Consider the following 27,824-nt stretch of genomic DNA (forward strand, 5'->3'; position numbering starts at 1 on the left):
CTTGTAAGTTTTTTTTAAGTATTGAAATGACAGAGCGTAAATATGGGTGCATACAAAGTTTGAAGAAATGCTGCACACTGTGTTCAGCTGTTTATTACTGGTATTATTTGCAAGATATTTAAAATATGCATCTAACTCTCTTAATTTTCCCAATGAGTATATCTCATGGTGCTTCATATGTTAGAAAGCAGAGGTTTTCTAAGGTAGATCTGTACCACTTGCTTAGAAAGAAGACCAACAAATCCCTTAGAACTTAATTTTGAATGTATATGTATAGGATTGCACTGTAAGCCATATAATACATATTAACATTTTTTAAACTACAGTAGAAGATAGCAGTTCAGAAACAACCTGAATAATTCATGGCTAAGTTTAAATGCTTGCAGGGGCAACGGCAATAAACAAAAGCATCTTGAATGTTCTTCCTTTATTTGTGATGCTGCCATCTGGAATCCATTAGAGTTGCAGAGTTCTCCCCATGAACTTTTTACATTTCAGATGTCTTTCTTCTTCCTCTTCTGTACCAAATTCTTCAAGAAAAATTCACCTGCACAGACAAAAAGAAAACATGCATCTATTTTAACAGAGTAGCAAGCATCTTGTGACTGTATTCTTTAGCCTGTGTTGTAGGAAAGAAATGAGCAGTAGCATCTACAGAAGGCAGCTGAAAAGAATCCTTGCTGCCTATTACTCTCTTAGCGCTGCAGGAATTAACCCTGTGTCAAACGGGGCAAGTCACATAAGCAAACTATTTCCCCCAGCATAAATCATCTTGGTTCTTAAAAGGTTTTAAATGAGAAAGACTTGGAATGTTAGGCAGCAGAAAAAAACGAGGCTTTCTAAACCTTCTGATGATATTTAATCAAAGGTAAGTCATATCAATGTCAATGTAATAGGATTGCTGCATTTAATGAATATTTCCTCTTGGCAAAGGAGCCGCTTTTGGATCGGGAAAGAGCAATCCTGGAAAACTTGCAAATGGTGGTTTCCCTGAAATTTTAACACTGAACAAGCAAATGTAGGGAAATGCTAGCATCGTGGCAACTGTGCTGTTGATGGGAGGGAGGTATTCAGTTGCTGTGCTACCCAAAGTCCGCTAGACTATTTTGGATGGCTGTAAAAAGTATAAGGAATAGCACAATCCTTGTGTGGGTTATAGTTGTCAGGCATGGCTTCTCGGCATTTGTCACTCGCAGATTTCACACTGAACATTATATGCAACTGAAGATATAGATAAATCTCAGGAGCAGCACAAGATCTATGGGCTGCACATTATTGGGTGCTTCTGTAAATCATGGTACAGCCAAAAAGCAAATGATAAAAGAAATCAGACCGTGAACTGACACTTCTGTAAATCATAGATGAGCCAGGAAGCAAATAAATTTTAAAAATTCTGGCCTTTAGCCGTTTTTGTTTCTTGCCATGCTTTCTGCAGCAAGTATGTTTGTTTAATTCACACCAGCAGACATATTCCCATGTTGAATGCAGTATGTACAACTTTAAAATAAAACTAAATTAGATCACTGTAGTTCACACTGCATATGAACTACTTGCTCTGCTGCTTTTGCCGCCTAAAAGATTCTATATTTCAAACTTCGTAAGTAATATTTCCCATCTAAGTTGTATAACACACTAAGGCTATAATCAGTGTCAGAAGCAAGTCCCATTGAATACAGGTATTAGTTTAAAGGGAACTGTACTTAAGAGTTTGCATGTCACAACAAAAGCTGCAAGTTACTCACCAATTTATATCTGAATTTTAGCTACGGCCACAATCTATTGTATCTTGCCTCTATCCTATTGCCATTTATCCACTGGCATGAAGGAACATGGTACAAAATGAAGAATGTGAAGGACCGCACCCCAGGCAACTTGCAACACATGAGACAAAATGCCTAGGCCGATTATCTGACTATCATAGAACAAATAACATTTTCTATAAATCATGCCTGTCCTGTCCAGCTAGTCTTCAAAAGTAACATGATGGGCCATATTCAGTTGTACTAATGTTAAGGATTAGTGCTAGTGGATTCCACCCCAGTGCTCCACATCCAATTCTATGCCATCCCCAAATCTGATCCAGAGGGTTGGGAGAACCCCGGAAAAGATTTAAGGGAGACCTAGAGGGAGAGAATGTTCTGTTGTGCAAGAAAAAATCCTTGTGCTGCACTCACAGGACATTTTGCTTAGTGTTACACTGAATAAAACCCAATGCCTGTACAATGGTACCTCAGGTTACATATGCTTTAGGTTACAGACTCCGCTAACCCAGAAATATTACCTTGGGTTAAGAACTTTGCTTCAGAATGAAAACAGAAATCGTGCTCTGGTGGCGCGGCGGCAGCGGGAGGCCCCATTAGCTAAAGTGGTGCTTCAGGTTAAGAACAGTTTCAGGTTAAGAACGGACCTCCGGAACAAATTAAGTACTTAACCTGAGGTACCACTGTACATATAAAGCTAAAGGTCTATTGCACTTGCCGATAAGGGGAGAGGGCAAGTTTAAACTGAAGTTTGCATAAATTTATATAGTCCAGCTAATCTATGTATCTCACCTGCTTTGTAGGAGGAACGCACAAGAGGCCCACTCGCAGTGTAATGAAACCCAAGATCATTTCCTACGTTTTCCCAATGTTTAAATTTCTCAGGAGTAATATATTCTTCGACCTGGATAGAAGAATACATTTTCATCATGATCCAGTCATTTCAAAATGCATATATTCCTAACCTTAACAAGCACAGACTATAACATCCACAACTAAATTGTACATGGATCTGTGTTCCAAAAGAAACTGAGGCTGGCATAATTGCCTCACCTTAAGATTCCCATCCCAGAAGGCATATCCCAAGTCACTTTCAGCCTTCAATCCAGAAAATGTGATATATTTTCAAACAATAAACTTCCAGTACAATTTTACCTTTAAATGGCGCTTTGTGGGTTGCATGTATTGTCCCAAGGTCAAACAGTCTACGTCAGCCTCACGTAATACTATAAAAATTAAACATATCTAGTGAATGACAGAAATATAGTATAGCATTGTTTATTCTTCCAAACCTCACTGGTGCCTGTTTTTAAGCAGCACATTTAAGATAGCAGATAAAGTTAGGTTTAACTCCCTAAATGAGGAAGAATAAAACCATAGCAAAAGTTAAGAAAGAGACCCAAAATGAAAACTCTTTTCAACCTCCAATCAGCTTGCCCCATATCTGAACTTAATATGTAGGAATGAGCTTGCTTTAAGTAGTGAGCCTCAGAAATAGTGCATGGACAGCTTAGAATATGGCTATTGGAATAACATGCTCCAAAACTCAGCTATGGTCCCACACAGCTTACAGTCAGGGGAAAAAGAAAGTGCACCCTCTTTGTTGCAATGGCCCAGTCAAAATCCAGACCTCAATCCAATTGAATAAATCATGACACAGTGTAATATGTCATGTGTTGTTCATCTGAGGTTGTATTTACCTAATTTTAAGACCTGCTAAGGAACAGGTGGTTGTTATTATATCTTCGTATGTAAAACTACAGAATTCAAAGAGGCTGCACTTTCTTTTTCCTTGAATCTGTGAATCATGGCCTCTAGCCACACAAAATCCTGACTTACATTTCAATGTGTTGTATATTTGTTCATCTGTTTCACCAAGACCAAGCATGATGGATGTTTTGGAAATTACATCAGGCTGAACTTTCTTCGCGTGCTTCAAAACACTGAGGGACTGTTCGAAGTTAGCCCGAGGATCCCGAACTTTTCTTTAAGAAATAGTAAAAAAATAATTTAGCATAACAAGAATGGATCTTGTCACACCTCTGGAAAAACCTTCTGCACAACCCACAGGATTAGATGAGTCAAACTACGGAAGAATACGCAGATCAAGAATACCTTCTCAAACATTGAACTGAAAACTCGTTCAGAGTAACTGGATTGAAAGGGTAACAGGAATTTGACAATGCCCATCACGACAACAACAAAAACTAGCCTTAGCAGGGAATGAAAGATGGTTAGATACTGTATTGTCATCGTTCCAGAATCTGCCTTTTATAACTGCTTCCAAAGTTTGTGTGTGTGTGTGTACACACATTTTTTCTTCTATCTTTATAACATTACCTTCAATGTGTATCAGGCTGAACAACATCACCCTTGCTCCGAGAAAAATATTCAAAAGAATGACAGAGAGAACAACACTCTCTATGCTGGGTGATATCCCCATTTAACTGAAATGGGGCAACTATTGTAAGTTATTTTTTTCACCTGCATAAGCAGACAGATGTCTTGGTATGAATGACTAGTACATGTGATCAGATTTATGACAAGCCAATGAACAGCAAAACAGGAATCTAGGAGACAATTCTCAAGCCACTTAAATATTTGGCTTTTACAAAAGGCATTCATTGTGCTGGCGGTCCTAAAAGTAACTTCCAGGGATCAATCCTTGATGGAATATGTAAAACGTGGCATGTCAGTTTGGGGTGAAGCACCCCCAGGTTAATCACTGCCACTGCAGTTTGCTTTCATTTGATGGCAAAGCATACATTTATTATGACCAGTAAATAGCTAGAGTATAGAGAGGCTCATTCTGATAAAATATGAGAACTGTAGTTATACGAAGCAAAAAAAGGTTCTTAAACATGTCTAAACAACACAGTACAGCTTCAGTGACACTAAGGATGCGGAATAAGTCTTCTGGGCATGCACAATCTGTGGTACCCCACTGTGAACAGAACAGAAAAGCAGATTCACTACTTAGTCTTCAGCAAGCAGAAAATGGCTTAGCACTAATGCAGGCAGACTGCCAGTCCCTCCTAATAGCATCTTCATGGAACCATCTCTTAAATTGAAATAGTCTGCTCTCACAAATCTTATTTTACTCTATCAGTATATATCACCTTTCATCACCTCTGCAATTCTGGAACTGTTTCCACATTGTGAGCATAGACATCGAGCCCTGACAGAGCAACCGTCTCCACAGCTTTCAGGTCCCCTCTGAAATCAGGAGTTAAACATTCCACAAGAATTTTGGGATTCCTGAGAAACAAGGGTTGGAAAAAACAAAACAAAGTGCAGCGTGGTCAGTTGAAAGGTGCATTAACCTTGCCCCAAAAGCAATCCATTTATTTTTTCTAATATTCACTCCTTACCTTTCTTTTAAGTGCGATACGGTCTTTGCAAAGTGTGCTGCTCCACCATCTGAAACATCTAATAATAGAACACGGCAGTTATTTTAGAGGAAGAACAAATACCTACTTTTACATAGCTATAGTGGTGTCGAGGATGCATTTGTGTAAATTTAATGCCTGAAAATATTAACTATTGAAATAGAGGAACAGCAATCTGCACAGCTTACAAATACCTTAGATGAGATTTCTGCATACAGCATAACTGTATTTGCTTTTCGGGAGGAGTCTTTTTTTGTAAATACTTTTTATTTGACCTTAAGAAGATATAAACATATAACAAAAGCAATTAAAAACCCATATAAAGAGATTACTCTGAATCTCATGACACCCCCCATCCCCTCCATGGGTCCTAATGACAGTATTTACAACTGCATATCAATTTGTTATCCACATTTTTTATCCATCTAAATTGTCCATATTTTTTGTTACTTTACAAGTGTGGTTAAAATCCTGCTAATGTTTTCATCTGCTTACAATGGTCTCCTAAATATATTATACAGTTTCCCCATTCTTTTTTGAAGTCCTCTTGGTTTCTGAGCTTCCCAGTTAATTTTGCCATTTTAGCAGAGTCCATAAACTTGGTTTGCCATTCTTCCTTGGTTGGAATCAGCAGAACTGTATTTTCAAAAGGACTCAAAATTAGAAAGTTACTTACCATCTCTGTCCACAGAGGTCAATACAACATAATCCAGCCCCCATTCAGCAATTGCTTTCGCTGTGTTATATGGCTCTTCGGGATCTAATGGAGGGGGACTTCTTGCTGTCTTCACTGAGCAAAAGAGACAGCCTCTTGTACAAGTGTCCCCCATCAGCTGAAACAGGAAACAATTGGTTAAAAAATAATAATTCAAGAACCTTCTATAACGAATATTAAAAGAATCTCAACAGCTAAGCCAGCAGATGAGAAATTATTATATAGTCCATAGTCTTTACATGCATAATTCTGCCCCCCCCCCAACAAACAACGATGGTACATAAAGGTTTTCTTGTAACTGCAAGCTAGCCTCTGGTTTGTTTCCTCCTCAACGGAGGAGAAAGGGGAGGAGTAACTCATTGTTTCAGCTATGGTTTAGTATTATCTGCTCTCTGAGCACAGACGAAAACAGCAGGAAATTCCCCCCGTTTTCATATTAATAGCTTGACACCAATAAGGGCAGGCAGGGAGAGGAAATAAAATCACCTGCGTTTTTAAGAATTCTCATCTTGTCCCCTAGATCAGTGTTCCCCAACCTTGGGCCTCCAGCTGTTTTTGGACTACAACTCCCATAATCCCTAGCTAGCAAGACCAGTGGTCAGGGATGATGGGAACTGTAGTCCAAAAACAGCTGGAGGCCCAAGGTTGGGGAACACTGCCCTAGATGGGCAACACTGAATGACATTTAGTGTGAAATGTTCCTTGCAGCCAGTTCTTAAATTAAGACAGCAGAAGGGTTGCAGCAGTCAAATAATTGCACAGAGTTCCAGTAACTGATTTAAATAGAAAGATCATGTCATAGGTAAACTGGTTACTCCCCATGTCAGCACCACACCACCCTGGGACCACATATTATGGGGTGCAGCCATGCTATATGCCTCTGCCCGTGTGGTCTGCTTGCTGGAATACCATGAGATGAGACTCCGCAGGAGCAACCCAGTCACATGGGTGGCACAGAAATAAAATCATCATCATCATCATTTTCCAGATAATGTACAAGGCACCCTTAGAGCCCTGGTTGCACGACTGCTTTCTAGAATGACAAAAGCAAAGTCCCTCTTATTCCATTCCCTTTATTCTCTGCTATAACCTCTGAATAATACACAAGACAAATAAGGGACAATTTGGATGTACTGTTCCCAATAAGACCATCAATTGCCAGTGGTCAGCTTACCATTATAGTCGCTGTAGCAGTAGCATATTTGCCCCCTCCCCAGCACTCTCCGATGTTTGGACAACGTGCTTCCTCACACACCTACGGGAAATGAAAGAGTTATTAACACTGTAAGAAGGCCACAAAGTGCATTGGCTACAAGGAGTCTCACCACTGTAAAGCTGATGATGAGGTAAGTACAGTGGTACCTCGGGTTACATACGCTTCAGGTTACAAACTCCACTAACCCAGAAATACTACCTCGGGTTAAGAACTTTGCTTCAGGATGAGAACAGAAATCGCACGGTGGCTGCGGGAAGCCCCATTAGCTAAAGTGGTGCTTCAGGTTAAGAACAGTTTCAGGTTAAGAACGGACCTCCAGAACGAATTTAGTACGTAACCAGAGGTACCACTGTACTACTGTTATAATGAAAATTATTTCACATGGCAGTACCCAATGAGGGTGTTTTTTTCAGTCCATCTGGCATGCATGTTGGTACAACCCTGGTCTGCTCTCAAACTGTTCAGGGAGGGTTTCCATGACAAAGAAAACAATGTGATACCATAATGACTACTCCAGTGCAAGCTGCAATTGTAAGTGAGTGAGGCCTCATCACAGGAAACAAAACAAAAGTCTTCTAAACACAACAGATGGGCTCTAAACCTACGGAAGTGAGTCCACTGCAAAGGAATTTACTTTTAAGTAAGTGTGCCTATGATGGGAACTTTAATTGCAAAAACAACACTGAACAACACAGTAAATCATCTGGTACAATATAGGCATTTGAATTACCGTGTGGAGATTTAAATTTCTCAACGAATTCTTCAATTTGTTATAATTTTTTCCAATTGGAATCTCCGTTTTCAGCCATGGAGGAAGTCGCAGCCTATAAAAAAACCAAAAGCCATACTTATTTTGCTTTAGCAGGTAATGTTTGTAAGTCTGAGAAATTAACTTGACTTTCCACACAGCTGACCTATTTTGTAAACGTATCGTTCTACTCATTCTAATGAGGTAATTAAGTTGTTTTAAATACCTTTCTCCTTTCTGACGCTTTAATTCGCCTTTATAGTCTGCCCACTTTGTTTTGTCTGAAAGTTCTCCAGACATAAAGTCTTGCAAATCAGGTCTCCAGCTTGATGCTCTCCACTGTTTGTGCCAATTGCTTTCACAGGTCTAGGAAAAAGTATTTGCACTTTTATTTCCAAATAACACATTTCCAAATAATTTATTTATTTTTTAAATCAAAAGTTACAACACAGCTTTGTCCCCTGCTATATTTGTGCACTTATTTCCAACTAATGAGGTATAAAAGCTTTATCCAGAAGCTGGAATTTGTAGATCATGGGTTGGAAGGGACCACACGGGTCATCTAGTCCAGCCCACTCACTGTGAAAATTGAGATTAAAGGAAACCTGGAAGAGGGCCTTCTTGGTGGTGGCGTCTGCCTTGTGGAATGCCCTCCCTCCAGATGTCAGGGAAATGAACAACTATCTGACTTTTAGAAGACATCTGAAGGGAGCCCTGTTTAAGGAAGTTTTTTTAAAAAAATAATAATTATTGGTTTTTCCATGTATAGATCCTCTAACAATATTCTCTAACAATTTTCCATATCCCCCCCTCACCTGGACTTCCCTCATATTCCCATTTTGTTTTATTTCCATATTATTCACCCTCTGTGTTGTTTCCCAAAATTTTCCCAATACATATAGTCTTACTTTTTGTTATATACAATTGTTTTTGTTTATTCAAACCCTGCCAGTGAGTCCAATTCTTTATGATGTCTCTTCATATATGTTGTAAATGATTCCCATTCTCTTTTAAAATCCTTGTTATCCTTTTCATGTAATTTATCTGTTAATTTTGCCAGTTCTGCATATTCCATAAGTTTCCCTTGCCATTGTTCTTTTGTTGGTATTTCGCTGAAGGCAGCCCTGTTTAGGGAAGCTTTCAGTTTAATAGGTCATTGTATTTTAGTGTTTTGTTGGAAGCCGCCCAGAGTGGCTGGGGAAACCCAGCCAGATGGGCGGGGTAGAAATAATAAATTATTATTATTATTGTTGTTGTTGTTGTTATTTCTTCTGTCTTCCAAGCTTGTGCTAATATAATTCTTGCGGCTGTTGTTGCATACATAATTTCCAATTTTCTTTTTTAAAATCTTGATCTAGAATTCCTAGGAGGAATGCTTCTGGTTTCTTGGGAAGCTTTTAATGTTTGATGTTTTATCGTGTTTTTAGTGTTTTGTTGGGAGCCGCCCAGCGTGGCTGCGGAAACCTAGCCAGATGAGCGGGGTATAAATGTATTATTATTATTATTATTATTATTATTATTATTATTAAGACCAGGGTTCGAATCCCCACTCGGCGGTGAAGCTCCTGGGGGCGACCTTCCGGGCCAATGACTAATCTCTCCTTCGCCTAGCCTACCTCGCAGGGTTGTTGTGCGAGGAGGAGATGGGGGCGAGGAGGAGAACTACGCACACCGCCTTCCGCTCCTGGGGGTGTGTGTTAAAAGTGGGCTATAAATGCCATTAGCAAGTAAATAAATGATAATATTGGGGGCAGGGATTCCCCCAGAGAGAAGGGAATAGGGCTCCACACAGGCCTATCCTTCCCCCCCCCCCCATATGCTCACCAGCCTCCCCAGTGACGTCAGCCTCCTCAGGTTCTCCCGGGGGAAGCCTAGGTGGAGCAGAGCCATGTCGTCCCGACCCCGACTCCTTCCTCAAGCTCGATGTACTCGGCGCTCGCCCACCTTCCCCTTCCCTCCTGCCGTTTGGGCTCGGAGACGATTGCTCTCGCCTCCCGGCGCCTCGACGCCCCACCCACGGAACGCGCTGGCGTCACTCCGCACGGGGTTCAAGACCGTGGTGACGTACGACGCTCTTCCTTTCCTCCTCTCCGCGAACAAGGAGGTGAGGCCCGGCTTTCTTTTTTCCTTGCGAGGTGAGGGGCGGTATCCGGCTCCATCCGAGGCGCCGCGGCTGCCTCTTGCCCCGAGCGCCCCGCGGGGGCCGCGGGCAGGGCTCAGAGAGTGGAACGGGCGCCGCTGCGAGGTTGGGTTCGGCGGGGGCTCCTGAGAGGGAGGCCTAGAAGCAGCCGCCCCCCCTTCCCCTCAAGGGCTTTGCTGTCTCTCGCGCGCCCCGGCTTCGTTTGCGCCTGTGTAAACTGATGCCGGGTGAAGGGGGGTCTCGTTTCTACGACGCGCCCCTAAGAAGGCTTCTTTCGTGGCAGAGGTTATTTCAGCGCAAAACTCCACGGCTGCTTTCTCAAGCTTGCTTTTAATGTTGGATTACAACTCCCATCAAGCTTCTCCACTGGCTTTGCTGGCTGGGAATTATGGGAGTTGTAGTTCAACGAGGTCTAGGGACCCAAGGCCAAGAAAGGCTGCAGGATTTCTGCTTCAGCAGCATTACTTTAAGGTTTCCCAGAGCTGAAAGTGCCGGTTTTGCTTCCTGCCTTCTGCAATAATATATAGTGGGTTTTTGTTTTTGTCGTGCCAGGGAGTTCTGGCTAGGCCTAGGCAAAGTTAAAGCCAGGTGGCTGTCTAGCTGTTGCTGCACTTTTCATTATTATCTCTTGCCATTGGACATGCTAGTAACATCTGGAGCGCCACAGGTTAGCCACCCCTGGTATAAGCGCTATGTGAAGAGGAGCATGCTTTTTATATGGCCTTTGAGATTGGTAATAGGAATAGGAAGTGATGGTGGCAGGGGAAAGTATTGGTTAAAGCAGAGCTTTCCAAACGCTGTCTTGACAAATTAGTGTGTTAGCCGCAGTGTGTTGGTGTGTCGCATGAACACTCCCTGCACCACTCCTGGGGATGGAAAGGGATTAGCTTAACCTCCAGTTTGCTAGTAAAACTGAATTATGTTGTCACGAAATGATGTATGTCTAAAAAGTGTGTCACCAAAGTGAAAAGTTTGGAAAGCTCTGGGTTAAAGGTTAGAAACCTTTTACGGGGCCAATGCAGTTGATCATAACAGTTTTAGTAATATTCCTCTTAAGCATCTAAATCAGGGGTGTCCAAAGTGGCCTATAAATGCCATAAGCAAGTAAAATAATATTGGGGGCACCTGTGGCAGTTTATTTCCTAAAAAAAAGCTCCTAAAAAAAAGCTCACCAATCCTAAAAAAAGCTCAACAATTTCAATCCTAAAAAAGCTCAACAATTTCAGGGTAAAAATCCTAAAAAAAAACTTTGGTTGGCCCTCACGGCCCTTCACTTCATCAAATTTGGCCCTCTGAAAAAAGTTAGGACACCACTGATCTAAATGGATGTTAAAGCCACAACACAAGGGATGGTGCCTTTGTTGCAAAGGGCGTGGTACAGCTGATATCAGTATCATGTTAAACCTGCAGTTTTTCATTTTGCTTTTCCTGTTAGATTTAAAATGAAGACCATTCTCAGCAACCAGACGGTCGACATCCCAGAAAAAGGTATGTGCATCCACTTGGATGTTTTTATTTTTAGCACTACCACACACACACACACACACACACACCCAAAAAATACCCCAAAATCTTTAATGTTCTTATCACTTGCAGTTGCTGTATGTTGTACTAATGTTTAATTATCTCCATCCAGTCGAGGTTCGTTTGAAGGGACGGACAGTTATTGTCAAGGGCCCCAGAGGAACCCTGCAAAGGGACTTCAATCATATCAATGTGGAACTCTCTCTCTTGGGAAAGAAACGCAAGAAGGTGAGCAATTTGTGGATGTTGTGAGCGTTACTGTATATCATGTTTCTGCTGACAACGGAAGCTGTTGGCCCTGTGCAATGTTTTCAGATTCCATGTTAGCTTTGTATTGTCAGTAATGGTTGCTGGATTCTATGGCTTTAATTACACGTTTGCTGTAGATGTGTCAGTTGTGAAGCACTGCACCAATGGGGCAGTTGGCTGTGGAAAAGCAGTAGGTGGGAGGAGGGACTTAATCCTTTCCTTTCCAATTTTTTTCTTTACGAACTTCACCTCCAAGCTGCTTTTCTTTGCTATACAGCAGATACGGATCTGGGACACTTTCTGCGGAGTGGAGAGTTGCACAGGGAAAGTGGCAGGCAGAAAGGCTTAGTATCTGTTTACTGTTTTTCAGTGCTTTGGAGCAGACCTGTGTTCTGTAAAACATGTAATCTTAACTTTTTGAAAAGTGAAATGTGCACTTATTTAAGATGCATATGTACTTGTTTACAGAAGTTTCTAAGCAGTATATTGAGAGAAAAGGTGCTTTGGGGTGTTTTGTCTGATAAATGAACCTCTTGCATATGATGTTTCAAGTGCGAGATTTCCAGAGGACGTTGTTGCATCCTACAGCACAGCCAGTCAGTCTGCAAGAAAAATGAGTCCCCTGTTTTTTGTTTCAGGTGCAAAAATGCATGTGGCTGATTCATATTAAAATAAATGAGGATGATAGGCAGTGGACTAGATCAAGACATTTGGTGCTATTAGAGCTATTAATTAATAAATTGTAGCAATACTAACACACGCCAGCTGGTTCCCAATCTCTGTGAATTGTTGTGTTTTAATTAAGAATAAATTGGAACCCTGAGCTAGCCTTTCTTCTATTAGCAAATGTCAAATGTCTGTGGTTTTTTGTTCACTGAAATTTAGTTTTCAGTGTAATTAACAGGACATGGCTCTTGGCAGTGAATATGGACCATTCACTTTTCAGAACGTTAACATATTTGTGTATTACTCCCATTATATGGGAGGCAAAGTGTACTGACAGTACAGCAGTACCTCGGGTTAAGTACTTAATTCGTTCCGGAGGTCCGTACTTAACCTGAAACTCTTCTTAACCTGAAGCACCACTTTAGCTAATGGGGCCTCCCGCTGCTGCCGCGCCGCCGGAGCCCAATTTCTGTTCTCATCCTGAAGCAAAGTTCTTAACCTGAAGCACTATTTCAGGGTTAGCGGAGTCTGTAACCTGAAGCGTATGTAACCTGAGGTACCACTGTAGTCCACTTGTACTCCAAATGTAAGTCCTGATACAGCCAAAACAGTAGCTCCATACACAAGAGGGACCTATGCCAAAAACTCCAAGGTTTGCAGTACAGTTGTGCCTTGGAAGTTGAACGGGATCCATTCCGGAAGTCCATTTGACTTCCAAAACGTTTGGACACCAATGCTGCAGCCAATCGGAAGCCCCATTGGACATTCAGCTTATAAAAATAGTTCGCAAACTGTAATCGTCACTTCCGGGTTTGTGACGTTTGGAAACAGCTGTTCGAAAACCAAGGTACGACTGTAGTTTTCTATGGGGGGGAAAAGCCTCAGAGGCTGGGTACCAATGTGGATTCAGTGGTCAAAGAGGCAGTTACTGTATGTGCTGTAGAGGGAAATGAGGAGCAGGTGGAGCTCATCAACCTAGGAAGGTACCTATCTAGGAGAAGGAATGGCCTGGCGGCTTTCATGAGAATGATTTACGGAGTGAAAACAGCATGAGGGGCAGCAGTTACGAGTTACTGGTCTCCACAGCCACAACAAGCACTGTTTGACTTCCATTGGTTTGACTTCAACCCTGTGTAGGTACACTCCATTGCCTCTTGAGACATACAGATGCCAACAACAACAGTTAGGGGGAAAGGTAGTGGTGGTGGAAATTTAATATTCTAGAAAGACTATATCACTGTTAGTCTAGAATCCTGAACAGGAGCATTCCACAGTGCAATATTTTGTATAGCTGACTACACAGTTGAATAAAGACAGTCATTGAGGTATTTGACTTGCTGCTCTCTATAATTTTTTTTAAAGAAACTCTGAACTAGTTCACATAAGATGTGTTCTCCACATAATTAGTCCTGACCATCCCTGGGTATGCATTCCTACAGATATTATAATGTGTGAACTGAGTAGATACAATAAAATATTAAATACAGCTGCTGTTAAAGTGCTGGGCGTTCCATCAGTTTGTACCCAAGAAGATGAAGGTAATTATATTGATGTCTTGTGAGAACTTGGCCTCAGTTTCTCTAAAGTAGCAGCACTTCCTTTAAAACTGTATGTGTGTATTACTGATACAAGAAACACATGTAGCAATGTTGACTTGGCAGATGAGGATAGCAGTACTACTTGATCATTTGATAAATACCGTATATAGAAATTGGAAATAATCATATTTGCTGGTGTGGAAATTCATTAATCTAATAAAACTTCATTCTTGTAATGTTTACACAGAAAACGTGTTTTATACTTGGAAATGAGCAGCCTGTTTTTATACACTTTGTTTTTTTTTCTCTGTAGCTGCGTGTTGACAAATGGTGGGGTAACAGAAAGGAGCTGGCAACAGTCCGCACAATTTGCAGTCATGTGCAAAATATGATCAAGGGTGTCACATTGGTAAGTTTCCAGTGGGAATTTGCTATTAAGTGTTGATATAGCCAACTTCATCTTTGCAGCTACACTACAGCCAGATGGGCGGGGTATAAATAATAAATTATTATTATTATTAACATACTATTTGGAGCATAAAGTGCTTTAAGAGTCAGTTTGGACAAAAAACACTTAAGTTTCTCTTTTCCCCCTGTTTGTTTGATTTTAAATGTGTGTGATTCCAGGGCTTTCGTTACAAGATGAGGTCAGTGTACGCTCACTTCCCCATCAATGTGGTTATCCAGGAGAGTGGCTCACTTGTGGAAATCCGTAACTTTCTTGGGGAGAAGTACATCCGTCGGGTACGCATGAGGCCAGGTAAGGAGCTAGTTACTGTGGCGATATCTGTTACCAAGATTGATATAAGAATTGGGGGGTGGGTAGTCACACCTATGCTTCAAATGAATCCTATAATGTCCGAAAACCTGTATTTTTCCAAGCAAGTTGTTTGTACCATATGATAACTGGAAAAAAGCTTGCAGAATCGGATACTTGTCTTTTGGAGTTCTGCCTTGCTCTGGATTACCTCCATTTTTCAGGTTAAAAGTATTTTGAAAATGCAAAATTAATGTGCACTAATCTTTAAAAAATAATTGTGATAATGTGCCCCCATTAAATTTCTGTAACGAGAAAACCTCCAAGCACTGGTTTTATTCCTGCTACAGAAGCACAGATTAATGGGCATGTATTACAATAATTCTGTGTCTTGCATGTCATGTGACTTCAGGAAGAAAGAAAAACGCCTTTTCCCGTGCTACTGATGTAGGAACTTAATGTCCCAATAGGCTAGTTAAGATGGTATTTTAAGTTTGGGAGTTTTATGATGGAGTATGAAATGATTTTTATTAATTTTTCATTAATAACATTCCAATGGATACAATACAAAATATTGCCACATCATAATACAAATAATAAAGCCAATTATACATTCCAAATTATATATTTTAGGTGACTTCCCATGCTCTGGCTGACGGGAGAAAAATTTTATTCCTTGTTCCTGTTTCTTCTCTTGCTTATTCTCAATATACCAGTTCCGATCTTAATCCTTTATCTTATTTTAGCAGCCACTGATGTGAGACTTTGAGTCATATTTAACAGATCTGTATGTGTATTAACATGCAAGAGGGATTTTTATCCTATTGTTTTTGTCCTTCCTGTTGTTGTCCACCAATTGCATTGGGCAGAACCCCATCAGCAATGAGTGCCCAATTCCCTCAGGCCTGTTGGTCTTAGTACTGTGCTATGTGTGTACAGGATACAATTTATTCTGGTGGCGCTGTGGTCTAAACCACTCAGCCTCTTGGGCTTGCCGATCAGAAGATCGGTGGTTCAAATCCGTCCGGGGTGACTGTCTGTTACTCTGCCCCAGCTCTTGCCATCCTAGCAGTACGAAAGCACACCAGTGCAAGTAGATAAATAGGTACCGCTGCGGAAGCAAGGTAAATAGTGTTTCCATGTGCTCTGGTTTCCCTCATGGTGTTCTGTTGCTTCTGAAGCGGTTTAGTCATGCTGGCCACATGACCCGGAAAGATGTCTGTGGACAAACGCCGTCTCCCTTGGCTTGAAAGCAAGATGAGTGCAGCAACCCCATAGTCACCTTTGAGTGGACCTAACCGCCCAGGGGTCCTTTACCTTTTACCTTTTTTACAGTTTATTATAGTAAGGGATCATGACTAGATAGCTGAGATAAGTATGCAAATGTATGTGTTCTGTTTTTTTAAAATGGTGGACTTGTATAAGAAGGATAATTTTTTTTGATTGAAGAAATGTGTGCTTTTTAAAACATTTTTAAAGGGGTCAACTGTGCAGTATCGCAAGCCCAGAAGGATGAGCTGATCCTTGAAGGAAATGACATTGAATTGGTATCTAACTCTGGTATGTCAGTTAATTATTGTATTGTGGAAATAATGGTTTTACTTTGATGTGGTCCATAAACATGCAACAACTGCCGTTTAATTCAGCTTGCATTGTCTGTATACTACTAAAACATTGGAAAACTTACTTTAAATAATGTCTAAAGTTAAAAGAGAAGCTTATTTTGTTGGGTGTGTTTAGTTAGACTAAACAAGGTTACAGTGGTGCCTCGCAAGACGAAATTAATCCGTTCCGCGAGTCTCTTCATCTTGCGTTTTTTTCGTCTTGCGAAACACGGCTATTAGCGGCTATTAAAGGCTTAGTGGCTTTAAGAAAAAGGAAACAAACTCGCAAGACTTTTTGTCTTGCGAAGCAAGCCCATAGGGAAATTCGTCATGTGGAACAACTCAAAAAATGCAAAACCCTTTCGTCTAGCGAGTTTTTCGTCTTGCGAGGCATTCGTCTTGCGGGGCACCACTGTAATTGTTTTGTCTTCCATAGTCTGTTGCTATTGTTTCTCCAGCAACAAATAGGAACAAGTGTTGCTAATGGGACCGGAGAAGTTTGACTTGACAGAGAAACTACCCAGCTTGATTTGAAGTTAGCAGTATTTGTCCTTGTTCTTGTTCAATTGGCTTGTTTGATTAAATTGGGAAAATACGATTGCTTTGTTAAGCCAATCTTGCTTAAATTATCCTCTTTTTGTTACAGCTGCCTTGATTCAGCAGGCCACCACAGTCAAGAATAAAGATATCAGGAAATTTTTGGATGGTATCTATGTCTCTGAGAAGGGAACAGTACAACAGGCAGATGAATAAAGCTCTATAAATAGGTTTGTGTTCTTTTCACATTTCACAGATGGTGTATTCTGTGAAGGACCGAGCTTTACCATATAGACCGGAGGGTGAAATCTTTTATTTGGAAGAAGATGTTTGGTATCCAAAATATCACGGAAGTTTCTATGCAGCAGAAATCCCTGGTTGAAATGTTGTCTTGACCACACTGGGTTACACTGTAAGACTAGCTTGGAATTTTAAAAGGAGCATATATATTTTCTTTCTTTCCCAATGGAAGCCATTTGTATTCAAAGTGCATTCTCAGTTCCTTGAATTCAAATTGCTTTCTCTGCAGAGCAGGGGAAATGCTCCAATCTTAGGAACAGGTTCCCCTCTGTGGAGACTCCCTGCACCAGGCGAATCCAGGTCTCTGCTCCAACTAAGAGGAGCCAGCCTAGCAGCTGCTGCACCGTGTGGCTTGTAATGGGAGAAGCACAAAGTCTTCCAGCTTTGGATCATGCTTCCTGATCCAAACCTGAGTAAAACCTAAGTAACTTTGTAGACTTTAATTGTCTTTCTGAACACTAGAAAGAATATTAAATTGTGGTTTTTTAAAAAAGAAAAAATAATTCTTCTGCAAAATCATTACTCATGGTAGCTTGCAGTGTATAAAATTAAATTTTCATAAAACCAGTGATATGAAACAACTAAACAAGGAGACAGGGAGAGCAGGTGTTAGGGGTCTAGTGATTCAAAATCTTAGGCTGATTTCTGCTTCATATTTGCACGTCACGTGAATTCTTGATGATTAATCTCAACATTCTCCCATTATTGGAACGTGTAGTAACTTTAAAGCATACTTCTCATGTTACTTTGGAGGTGCTTGTAAGGGGATTGCAGTTGTAAAATGTTGTTTAAAGCTTCAGTTGTTTTTAATAATCCAATCTGTTTCGTTATTTCAGATCCTAAATTGACAGCCAGGGCACAAAGGAGAATGGCATGCAGCAAGCCTTCAATTCACATCAGGAGTTGGCTGTATGAACCAAACAGTTTGACATTGTTTGGAGAAAAAATAAACAATATATTTCAATATTTTATGTTTTGTCATTGAGCTTTCAGCTATTCTAACACTTTTGTTTCCTGCATAAGCATTAAATATCTTATTAATTAAATATATTAATTATATATTAATCTGGAAAAGTAAACTCTGAAAATGGGGTAAATGGGTGGTATCCCACTCTACTAGGTGGAAGGCATCTGTCATGAGGGAAGGAGGCATTTTTGGCAGTTCATCCTCCCCTGCTGTCCTGCATATCCCTCCCCCTCAAAACATCCAGGACAGATTGGGGGCAGATAGGGATAAGGAGGAATAAATCTTCTGTTCACTAGCGAGCAGCTTCCATCAGCATAGAAAATATTGGATTATCACCTAATGTAAAAACCCAGTACAGTAAGTAGTTATCAGGTTGTGTTTTCTAGTGTTTCTTCATCACATAGTATAATATTTGAGTGTCTCTAACAAACTTTACAGTGAAATGGAATAGTTGTCAATTTGCAACCCATTTCATCTCTTGACAACAGCCTAGCAGTTTTTACCTTTAGGGAGGAGACATTGCCAATAGGCAAACAATGCCATGCATAATGTTAAGACATGGGTTTAATCAGGTATTTCCTTGGAGTCAGTCACACTGACCAAGTGGACATCCCTCAAGAACGTACTTCTGTCTTGAAGCAGTAGAGTCGAATACAAAAACCTAAGAATTCCTTTAATGTCCTGGTTGCATCAAATGGTAACTGCTTGGTTCTTTTTTTCAGCGATTACCCTCAAACTTGGTAGTGCTGGTTTTTAAACAAGGATGCATAATGGCTGGTTTAATTTTTTTAATGAATTAGTAACCCTCCTGACAGTTGCAGGGGGGGGGGTGAGTGAAAAACAACAGCTGAACCGATGTTCGTTTTACTGATGTCTCATGAAAATAAGCAACTGCGTGTATGAAAGTGGAGGGTGGGACTTTTTTTTTTTTTTGGCCCATGAATCATTCCCTCTCAGCCAACACCCTGGGAGTCAGGTGCAAACCCACTGATGCAACAGGTTCCAATAGAGATCCTTTTTCCAGACCTGATCATGGTATCAAAGGGACATTTTTGCTAGTGGTCCACAGCACATAGGTAAAGGGACCCCTGACCATTAGGTCCGGTTGTGACCGACACTGGGGTTGCGGCCCTTTATATGTCCAGCTGTCCTTTGTCGCTGTTTTTTGTGTTGAATATATGCTATATGGTAATTTATGGACTTAAAAAGCTAAAGGGACCCCTGACCATCAGGTCCAGTCATGACTGACTCTGGGGTTGTGGCGCTCATCTTGCTTTATTGGCCGAGGGAGCCGGTGTACAGCTTCCAGGTCATGTGGCCAGCATGACTAAGCCGTTTCTGGCGAACCAGAGCAGCGCACAGAAACGCCGTTTACCTTCCCGCCGGAGCGGTACCTATTTATCTACTTGAACTTTGATGCGCTTTCAAACTGCTAGGTGGGCAGGAGCAGGGACCGAGCAATGGGAGCTCACCCCATCACGGGGATTCGAACCGCCAACCTTCTGTTCGGCAAGTCCTAGGCTCTGTGGTTTAATCCACAGCGCCACCTGCGTCCCAAAGCACACAGGGAAAGTGTGAATAACCTTTCCCTCATCAGCTGCCTGCCAAAACAGCCATGTGCACTTCATTTAGGGTGAGGGTGCGGAGGTACTTGTTAGGGCCTAAATTATATTGGGCGTATTTAACTGTCCATCCCTAGCTGCAATTCCAATTCATATCCACACACCCCCAATAGTTGCAGCAGTGGGAGGTACAGGACAAAGAGGACGTGCTGCAGCAGGGGTGGGGAACCTGTGGCCCTCCAGGTGTTTCTGAATTTGCATCCCCTATTGTCTCTGATCATTGGCTGTGCTTACTTGGTCTGATGGACGGTTCCCAAACATCGGCTGCACATGGATCTGGAGGTCAAATGCAGCCCCAGGGCATTTGATTACTCCCCCCCCCCCCAGTATTAAATGTTGGCTCTGTCTCACAAGTTGTAAGCCAGGTTCTGCAATATGCACCCACCTAGTATCTATTTAAATACTTTCGAAGAAGCATATTGGCTTTTTTTAGGCTCGGGGGACTCAACACATTTCTGCAGCTTGCAAAAGTAAGACTTTCATGGGTAACGTGAATATCAAAGAGTGACAGATTCAGAGCAGGACCACTTGTGTGCACTGAAAGTTTTAATATGGATAAAGGTTTGTGTGGTTTACACATCTCATAACTGTAACTATATAGTTCATTGATCCACAGAGCATGCCTTTTATTTTTAAATAAAAGGGTGTGCACAACAAAGTGGGTCAATTTATTTTTTAAAAAAGCTGTATTTGTGCCGATTTGATCCTGAACAGCCTAGAATGTATCCCAGCTTTTAAATAATGGCCATTGGCGAAAATATATATATAACAGAATCATCCTATGTGAAAAGGAAGGAAACTTTGAAAAGCACAAATACACCAATATTTCCCAATTTCGTTTTAGAAAAGTGTTGCAGTTCATGCTTCACAAATATGGCTGTGTCCTAGGAAGGTTGGCATTTCTCGCTAATACGGGATTCTCCCCCCCCCCCAAAAAAAAACTATGGTTGTTTTTAGTATGGTCTCCACAAGTGGGGCCTGCAACAAAATGTCGCAGTGCAAAGTGATTCTGTTCACGATTCCATTTCTCCTCTTCCCTAGCCCCTAGTTTTCCATTTTGGGAGATCGGGAGGTGGCCCTCTCAGGAGCGTTTTCCAATTTATTTATTTGTATACCCCCTCCAGCCTGCTAATACTCCACCCACCCTTATGTGCAGATGGTGCTGTTTTTCGGCTGCATAAAGACTTGGAACTGCAATTGCAGTTGGTATGTATATGATAATCTTAAATACACAGAGGGCTTTCCAGTCTAATCACCCCCTATATTCAACTGCTAAAGTATTTCAGACCAACTTAAACATCCCTATTGCGAGCCTCTTCTCCTTTAAGATTCCTGACATCTTTTGATCTGATGTAGGCATAACAGAGGTATTATATGTCAGGCCTTTCTCATTTACAACCTGGGCTTGAAGAAGAGGCTGCTGCAATCACATGCTCTGGACAAGTTTTTGAGGTGCCGTTAATACAGCTTTTAGCATTTCGTTTACAACCATGAAGACTAGTCGTGTGATAGATAGGGTAGCTGCCCTACTGGAGCTTCCGCAAGCCAAAACAAGCAAAACGAAAGTGTGCAAATGTTACACCTGCAATCCACAACAGCTGCAGGCATAGCGCCACAAATTTTGAGACATTTCTGTAAAAGTTCACAAATTGTGAACCTTTTCATGTCAAATTAGTTCCGTCACTGTACTAGGTTACAAAAGGAAAGCATTTATACTTCAACTGTAAGTAATTAAATATATTGGACTAACACCATTTTGAATTCCTTCGTATACATTTGTCCCTGCTCTCATCCTGAGATTTTCAGGCATGACAACAGCTAAAACTTCCTTAATGTAATCAAGTCTTACTCTGAAGATGGGAAAAAAGGTTGAAAGAAAGGTAGACACTCTTGTATCGTTTCTTTTCGCCGTGTCTTTTCATGGTGTACGTTGATGTAAAAAGCAAGGGACTTGGAGTTCTGAATGACTTTATGATAAACATGAACACACAAGTAAACAACCTGGGATTCCCTGACAGCATAAACGCAGAACAAGAATTCTTGATAACAATCCTGAATCGACTATCATGGGAATTCTCATGCAAAGCAGCATTTTTTTGCCAAGTATCTTGGTGGAGTGATTTGGAGTGCTTTCAATAACTTATCCTCGCCGTTGACATTCACATGCAGGGGGGAAAAGACCACTCTATATCTGGTTGAGAACTTTCCTGTGTCTACTTTTGACAGGAACGCACATGTACTCCATATTTTTCGACCAATACCATTTTCTCCTTTTCCTTTTGTGGAAAACAACAATGCTTAAGAGCAAGATGAGAGTCGAGCAAAGGCAGCACCCAAAGAATACGAGCGGCTTTTTCTGCGCTAGAAGCAGGCAGAACGTGCAACCTGCTTCTTCCTCGGGCTGGTCACAGATGTTGTTGGCAGTCTCCAAGAGAAAGCCGTTGCGGCTAATGAGACGGTTGTAGAACGGAACGGACGCCTTGGCCTTGGCTTCGTGGGTGAAGAATCCCAGTCTAGGTTTGGATTTTTCATCGGTGAGTTTAAAAGCAAAATAGCCTCGGACGTTGACTTTGTCAATGTGGTAAGCTGGAAACGACAAGAAATAAGCGAATTATTCACTGTTAAATGGCTGGGTGAAGCAAAAGGATGCTTTTATAGTATTTAAAAGAGATTGGGGAGGCTTGGCTTGTTGATTGGATGCCTTCCTCCAAACAGGCCCCTCCATAGAAACAGCCCTTCCTGTGGCGGTAGCAGTTTTCCAGTTGTCTCTGGAAACGCTTCACGTTAAGTACAGTAAATGAATTCACAGAAATTGCAAATGCTTGTATGCATTGCTATGTGTTTAAATTTGCTCAGTTGGTAGCTGAATTCTAGAGAGTTCTCTAGTAGTTCTCATGTGATTGGCTAACGTTAGTCACCTGGGAGGTATCCGGTGAAGGAGAGACTCCCATTTTATGTGAAGCAAGATGGCTGTGCTTTAGAAACACTGTGAACACTGCTAAGTTGAATTGAGCGTTGCAGGGCTGCTTCTCGGCTTGAAAGAAAGAGAGCAAAGCTGTAGGAGAAGGTAAAAGCGGAACTCTCTTATAGGAACTGCAAGGCAAGGCCTGAGATACATTGAGCTCCGGAAAGGGAGGGAAATAAAGTTGTTAGGAAGTTAGAGAGAAAGTCTGTAAACCCATGCCTAGAAGCATGTGACTGTAAATATTATGCTTTGATTCCTCTATAGCTTGGAGTTTCTGCAAGCACAGTTTTTGAATGTTAAAGCCTGGGCATTGGTTTAATTTTCAGAGAAGGGTGTCAGTCATATATATGCTTTGAGCTTCTTAGCTATGATTTCACTGCCCTTCAGCATTTCAGTGGTGGGCAGGTGGGGGAGCATTTGAACGACAGCTATGTTCAGCTCCTATCAGTGGTGGCTGCCTGCCGCCTTAAATTATAATCCTGCTTGGACTATAGCTCTATGACACCTATGAAGCAGGGCATAGCATTTTGGGTAACTTAAAAGAGCAGAAAAATGGGACATCTGGGGTGGATCTAGACACGGGGGGGAAACCCCCGCTATAAATAAATCAGAAATTAGATAGCTATAACAAAAGAATCTCTATGGAAAAATCACATTTTAAAATTTCCTGCTCTTTGGCGCCATCTGGTGTTAAATGTTTATAGCGCATTCAAATCGCTGCTTCTTTACTAATGTAGCTGAGTCCCCTATACTACTGAGAAGGAGGAGGGGAAAGTACCATTGCACAAGTTTGCTGTGCTAGCAGAACAGCTGTGTTGTTGTTGTTTATTAGATTTGTATGCCGCCCTTCATCCGTAGATCTCAAGGCTGTTCACAGCATAAAAATACAAGATAAAAAAAAAATACAAGATAAAAACACATTATGTGTCTCTTCTAGTTTAGCATCTTTTACCACCCACTCACCTTTTAAGGCCTCCTGGACATATTTTTCAATGTAGTATTTACGAAGTCCATCGTCAATTAAAGACTGATCGTCTATCCCGTTTGCCGTGATGTAGATATTTAGGTCGCCATAACGTTTTCTAATCCAGTTTAGGATTTTGCGTAAGCCGGCAGGCACGACCGCTGAGCGAGATGGGGAGTTTAGGCAGGTGATGTCTTGCAGAAATTGAACGTCCTGATCAAAGTCGTACCGACTTCCGTTTTTCGACTCGTGGATCACAAACCGAGTGGTGAAATGATTGAGCGCGTAAAAATCGGCAGCCCCTCTCACAAGTTCCTTCTCTTCCTTTGTGAAATACGGCAGGGAAGAACTAGAGAGCCCTCTGCTATTCTTGTAGTCAAGGTATTCTCTCATAGCTGCAGGATAGTCCCCCGTCTTAAAGATCGGATCGGAAAACCAAGCTATTTCAAACTGAAGGAATCTCTCGGCAGCTTCCCAGTGGGTGTCCACAAATGGGTTGGCGGGTTCTGCCCAATCAGAATGCAGAGATAAAGAGATCTGACCATGCTGCGTGGATCGATATTGTTTATCGTAAACATGCCAAGCCGAGGCATGGGCTATCAATAGATTATGGGCGGCCTGATAGGTGTGGTTACTGCTGCTGTTATAAATATCGCTGAGTCGATTAGGTTCATTTATTGTGATCCAGAATTTAACCAAGTCCCCAAGCTCCCGAAAACACATCTCTGCGTAGGTTCGGAAAGCCTGGACGGTGGACTGGTTCAACCAGCCACCATTCTGGACTAAAGGACCAGGCAGCCCCAAGGAGCGGTGAGTTGGATAATATAAGGTGACCACAGACTTGATGTTGAGTTTGAGCAGCTCACTGATCACGCATCGATAGTAACGAAGGACTTGGCCGTTGATGGATTTCAAATCGCCGCTAGGCAGAAGCAGGGACCAATTCAGTGCAAATCTATAACGGGTGATTTTCAATTTGGACAGCAGGTCAAGTTGCGTTTTAATGGTAACAAAATCCGTACATTGAGCCGGTCGGGTTTTCAGTTTCACTCCCTTCACCTGGTAGAAAAGTCCATCGCCGGTAAGATTCCAGAGATAGAGGTTAGGATCGCAGAACTGTGGTGAGGAAGCGACAGATTCTGCCTGCAAATGACAATCACATAATTTGATTTTTGATTTAATAAAGGATATTGGTTTAGTTTCACAACTCCAGTAGAGACCAGTTACATAAATGGTTCTCGTAAGTTGTAATGCTACCAGTCTAAATAATAAACAGGCTTTTTTCTCTGTATCACTAGGTGTCACTATAGCAGTTCTACAGAAATACAAAGAAGCATGTAAACAAAGTCCGGCAGAAATGGTGAATTCTCCAACTTGCTTGGACCACCGTTCACACACAAGCAACAAAAGGGAGAGGGAGCCAGCTTGTGAAAAGAACTATAGTTTTAGAAATGTGGTTCTCTCAAGCAGCCTTCATCAAACTGATGTCCTGCAGATGTTTAGAACTATTAGCTCCAGCCGGCACAGATGTTTGGGAGTGGTAGTCCTAAACATCACAGAATAAATGGGTGCAGGTGACCCTAAATGTGTCACTTTATGTTGTACGAGTCTTTTTAAGAAATGCCAATAGCAGCCGCAGGAGGGTCAATCAGTCTTGGGGTTGTGGGAACAGGTAAATAGGTAAATGAGAGTGCAAGCCACCTCTTGCAAAACTTTCCCTTCCAAAACTGATGTTTGATGAAAAATAAATAATTAATTGACTAGATTAATATTAAACGTAAAGGGACCCCTGACCATTAGGTCCAGTCGTGGCCGACTCTGGAGTTGCGGCGCTCATCTCGTTTTATTGGCCGAGGGAGCCGGCGTACAGCTTCCGGGTCGTGGTCAGGATGACTAAGCCGCTTCTGGTGAACCAGAGCAGTGCAAGGAAACACCATTTACCTTCCCGCTGGAGTGCTACCTATTTATCTACTTGCACTTTGACATGCTTTCAAACTGCTAGGTTGGCAGGAGCAGGGACTGAGCAATGGGAGCTCAACCCGTCGCGGGGATTCGAACCGTCGACCTTCTGATCAGCAAGTCCTAGGCTCTGTGGTTTAACCTACAGCACCACCCGTGTCCCAGATTAATATTAAGGGGGCTTGAAAGCCAGGCTGTGTGTGTGACAAAGTAGAACATTGAGGGAGAAATAAAAACATGGCTGCTGCAATCAAGAGCCCAGAGCTGCAGACTCTGCTGCTACTTGGGTGAGGACATAAACTTTCTGCAGGGATGAAAACATTAGGTGCCACCAGCCATTGTAGAATCAGCAAAGAGCGGTGTCAGCAACACCTACAGTGCTGCTTTTCAAGCTTGGTTGCCCGGATGTTGTTGGAATACAATTCCCATCATCCACTGCCAGCTTAGCCAATGATCAGGGAGGAGGAAGTTCTGGGGATCCAACCTTGAAGAGCACTGTGGGTAGGGACACATTTTGCATCCCCAGCCCCCTCAGGACCTCTAACTCCTGCCCAAATCCTTTGGACTCAGCTAGACTGGTAAAGAAAAAGCATTTTATATGTGTTGTATGTGCGATATAACATTGTGCCACCAGATGGCGATGTGGCGTCCAGTTTTTCTCTACCCGTTTTCCCCGTTTGCATTTACAATGCTTTGAACTGAAATGCTTCTTTGATGTTTCTAGATCCAGCTTTTATTAGGTGTAATTTTCCTGTTATTGCCAGAAAATCAAGACGGCTGCCTTGGAAGACTGTTGTCAGGCAGATAAATAGGACAGAACTTTTTAAAAGTGAATGATTGTGAGACACACACACCTCTCTCAAAATAGCACCTGCAAGGCAACAAGCGATTGGAAGCGCCCCCTCCCCAAAGGAGCAAATGCAGATATATGTGTGTATAAATTTATATCTGCTATTATTTCTGCTCTCTTAACTACATTTTCCATCTTGTTGCTGCTGCATTGTTTTATTCATATTTCATCGCTCTGAACTGAAACCATCCGTTTCTCTGCCAAATTAGCCTCTGCAGACCTAACAAGGTTTTCTACTAAAACTAATAAACACAATGCTATATCCCCAAACTATCTATTAGTGCAGATGGATGACCTTTTTTAGCATGATATCCACAGGCTTTCTTGCAGGTGTGCGTGCGACTGGCTGAAACCGAGCTGAATTAGGTTTCATTTGCCAGCCTGCAAAAGTACATCGTTTTGCTCTGCTTCTCGAGAAGAATAAGCCCTGACGAATGTGGAAAGGAATATTTTAAGAAAATTACGGCTTGGATCCACTGGTGGAGGAAGAGGGGGGTGGGGGGGAGCACATCGCCCCCAGTACCTTGATCATGGTGGGGTGCCATTGATGCTGCCCCCCCCTGCGCTGGGCGCCACGCCCCTGGGATGCATGCCAGCCATGCCCACGCCTGCTCTCCGCCCCCAGTGCCGGAGCATGAAGCTCTGCCACTGCTTGGATCCAGAGGGTTCCTTGTATGAGTGGGAGATGCTGCAGGATGTGCCAGTGGTACCTATAGGAAAAGACTTCAGAGCAAGCATCTAAGACAGGCATCTCCAAACTCGGCCCTCCAGCTGTTTTGGGACTACAACGCCCATCATCCCTGACCACTGGTCCTGTTAGCTAGGGATGATGGGAGTTGTAGTCCCAAAACAGCTGGAGGGCTGACTTGGGGGATGCCTGATCTAAGGCCTCAAATAGCGGAATGAGCAGAAGGGCGCCCAAATATGTTGTGAAGTAAAATATGTTTCTCTTTAAATAGCCCTCCCACCATATAAAGCAATTAAGTTCAGAGTTCAGCATTACTTAGCTGCGGGTGTGTACCTCAGCCCGTCTGCTGATTTAGCCAATTTCCAATTCTTTGCCCCCCTGTGACCACGTGAAACTTGACCCTCTTTTTGGTAGGCAGAAGAGGCTGCAACAGATCAGAGGTGGGTGACAAAGTCCTGCTGCAGATGCTGCACACGATATGCAGTTCCTTGGATCAGAGCCAGGAGAGTGGTGCCTTGGTTCTCAAACACCTTGGTACTCGAACAACTTGGAACCCAAACACTACAAACCCAGAAGTAAGTGTTTCCAGTTTGCAAACCTTTTTCAGAAGCCTAGTGCGCTCCGTTTTGAGTGCCACCCTTCCGTTTTGACTGTTACGCTGAGGTC

The 27,824-nt window shown here is 42.1% G+C and overlaps 3 protein-coding genes across 5 annotated transcripts in view; 1 reads left to right on the top strand and 2 right to left on the bottom strand.

Annotated features, from left to right (window-relative positions):
* Nucleotides 1-77: 77 nt before the first annotated feature.
* Nucleotides 78-9,834, bottom strand: LIAS (lipoic acid synthetase). Its single transcript, XM_082238266.1, has 11 exons — nucleotides 9,653-9,834; nucleotides 8,055-8,194; nucleotides 7,811-7,904; nucleotides 7,039-7,119; nucleotides 5,826-5,982; nucleotides 5,132-5,189; nucleotides 4,890-5,018; nucleotides 3,600-3,745; nucleotides 2,916-2,986; nucleotides 2,553-2,664; nucleotides 78-547 (listed from the first exon to the last, which is right to left on the bottom strand). Exons 1-11 carry the CDS (start codon nucleotides 9,716-9,718, stop codon nucleotides 495-497), a joined length of 1,107 nt encoding a protein of 368 aa, XP_082094392.1. The 5' UTR covers nucleotides 9,719-9,834; the 3' UTR covers nucleotides 78-494.
* A 2-nt stretch (nucleotides 9,835-9,836) lies between these two features.
* RPL9 (ribosomal protein L9) lies at nucleotides 9,837-18,109 on the top strand. 3 transcript variants are annotated; one of them, XM_082238292.1, is made up of 8 exons: nucleotides 9,837-9,932; nucleotides 11,404-11,456; nucleotides 11,605-11,720; nucleotides 14,259-14,354; nucleotides 14,573-14,705; nucleotides 16,182-16,262; nucleotides 16,953-17,073; nucleotides 17,980-18,109. In XM_082238292.1, the coding sequence occupies exons 2-7, from the start codon at nucleotides 11,411-11,413 to the stop codon at nucleotides 17,057-17,059; spliced, it is 579 nt and encodes a 192-aa protein (XP_082094418.1). In that variant the 5' UTR covers nucleotides 9,837-9,932; nucleotides 11,404-11,410; the 3' UTR covers nucleotides 17,060-17,073; nucleotides 17,980-18,109. The 3 variants fall into 3 exon arrangements, with proteins under 3 accessions (XP_082094418.1, XP_082094417.1, XP_082094416.1); XM_082238290.1 differs by having other exon boundaries at nucleotides 9,903-9,963; XM_082238291.1 differs by lacking the exon at nucleotides 17,980-18,109 and having other exon boundaries at nucleotides 9,901-9,963; nucleotides 16,953-17,074.
* A 3,574-nt stretch (nucleotides 18,110-21,683) lies between these two features.
* The window catches only part of KLB (klotho beta), a 28,783-nt gene continuing 22,642 nt past the window's right edge, over nucleotides 21,684-27,824 (bottom strand). Inside the window, exons 4-5 of the mRNA XM_082238097.1 lie at nucleotides 23,661-24,804; nucleotides 21,684-22,318 (exon numbers count right to left, since the gene is read on the bottom strand). Coding sequence (XP_082094223.1) covers nucleotides 21,918-22,318; nucleotides 23,661-24,804 — 1,545 coding nt within the window. The 3' untranslated portion in view covers nucleotides 21,684-21,917. The remainder of the gene's footprint in view (nucleotides 22,319-23,660; nucleotides 24,805-27,824) is intronic.

This window comes from Podarcis vaucheri, assembly GCF_965113315.1.
Source record: "Podarcis vaucheri genome assembly, chromosome: 9".
Classification (NCBI taxonomy): domain Eukaryota; kingdom Metazoa; phylum Chordata; class Lepidosauria; order Squamata; family Lacertidae; genus Podarcis; species Podarcis vaucheri.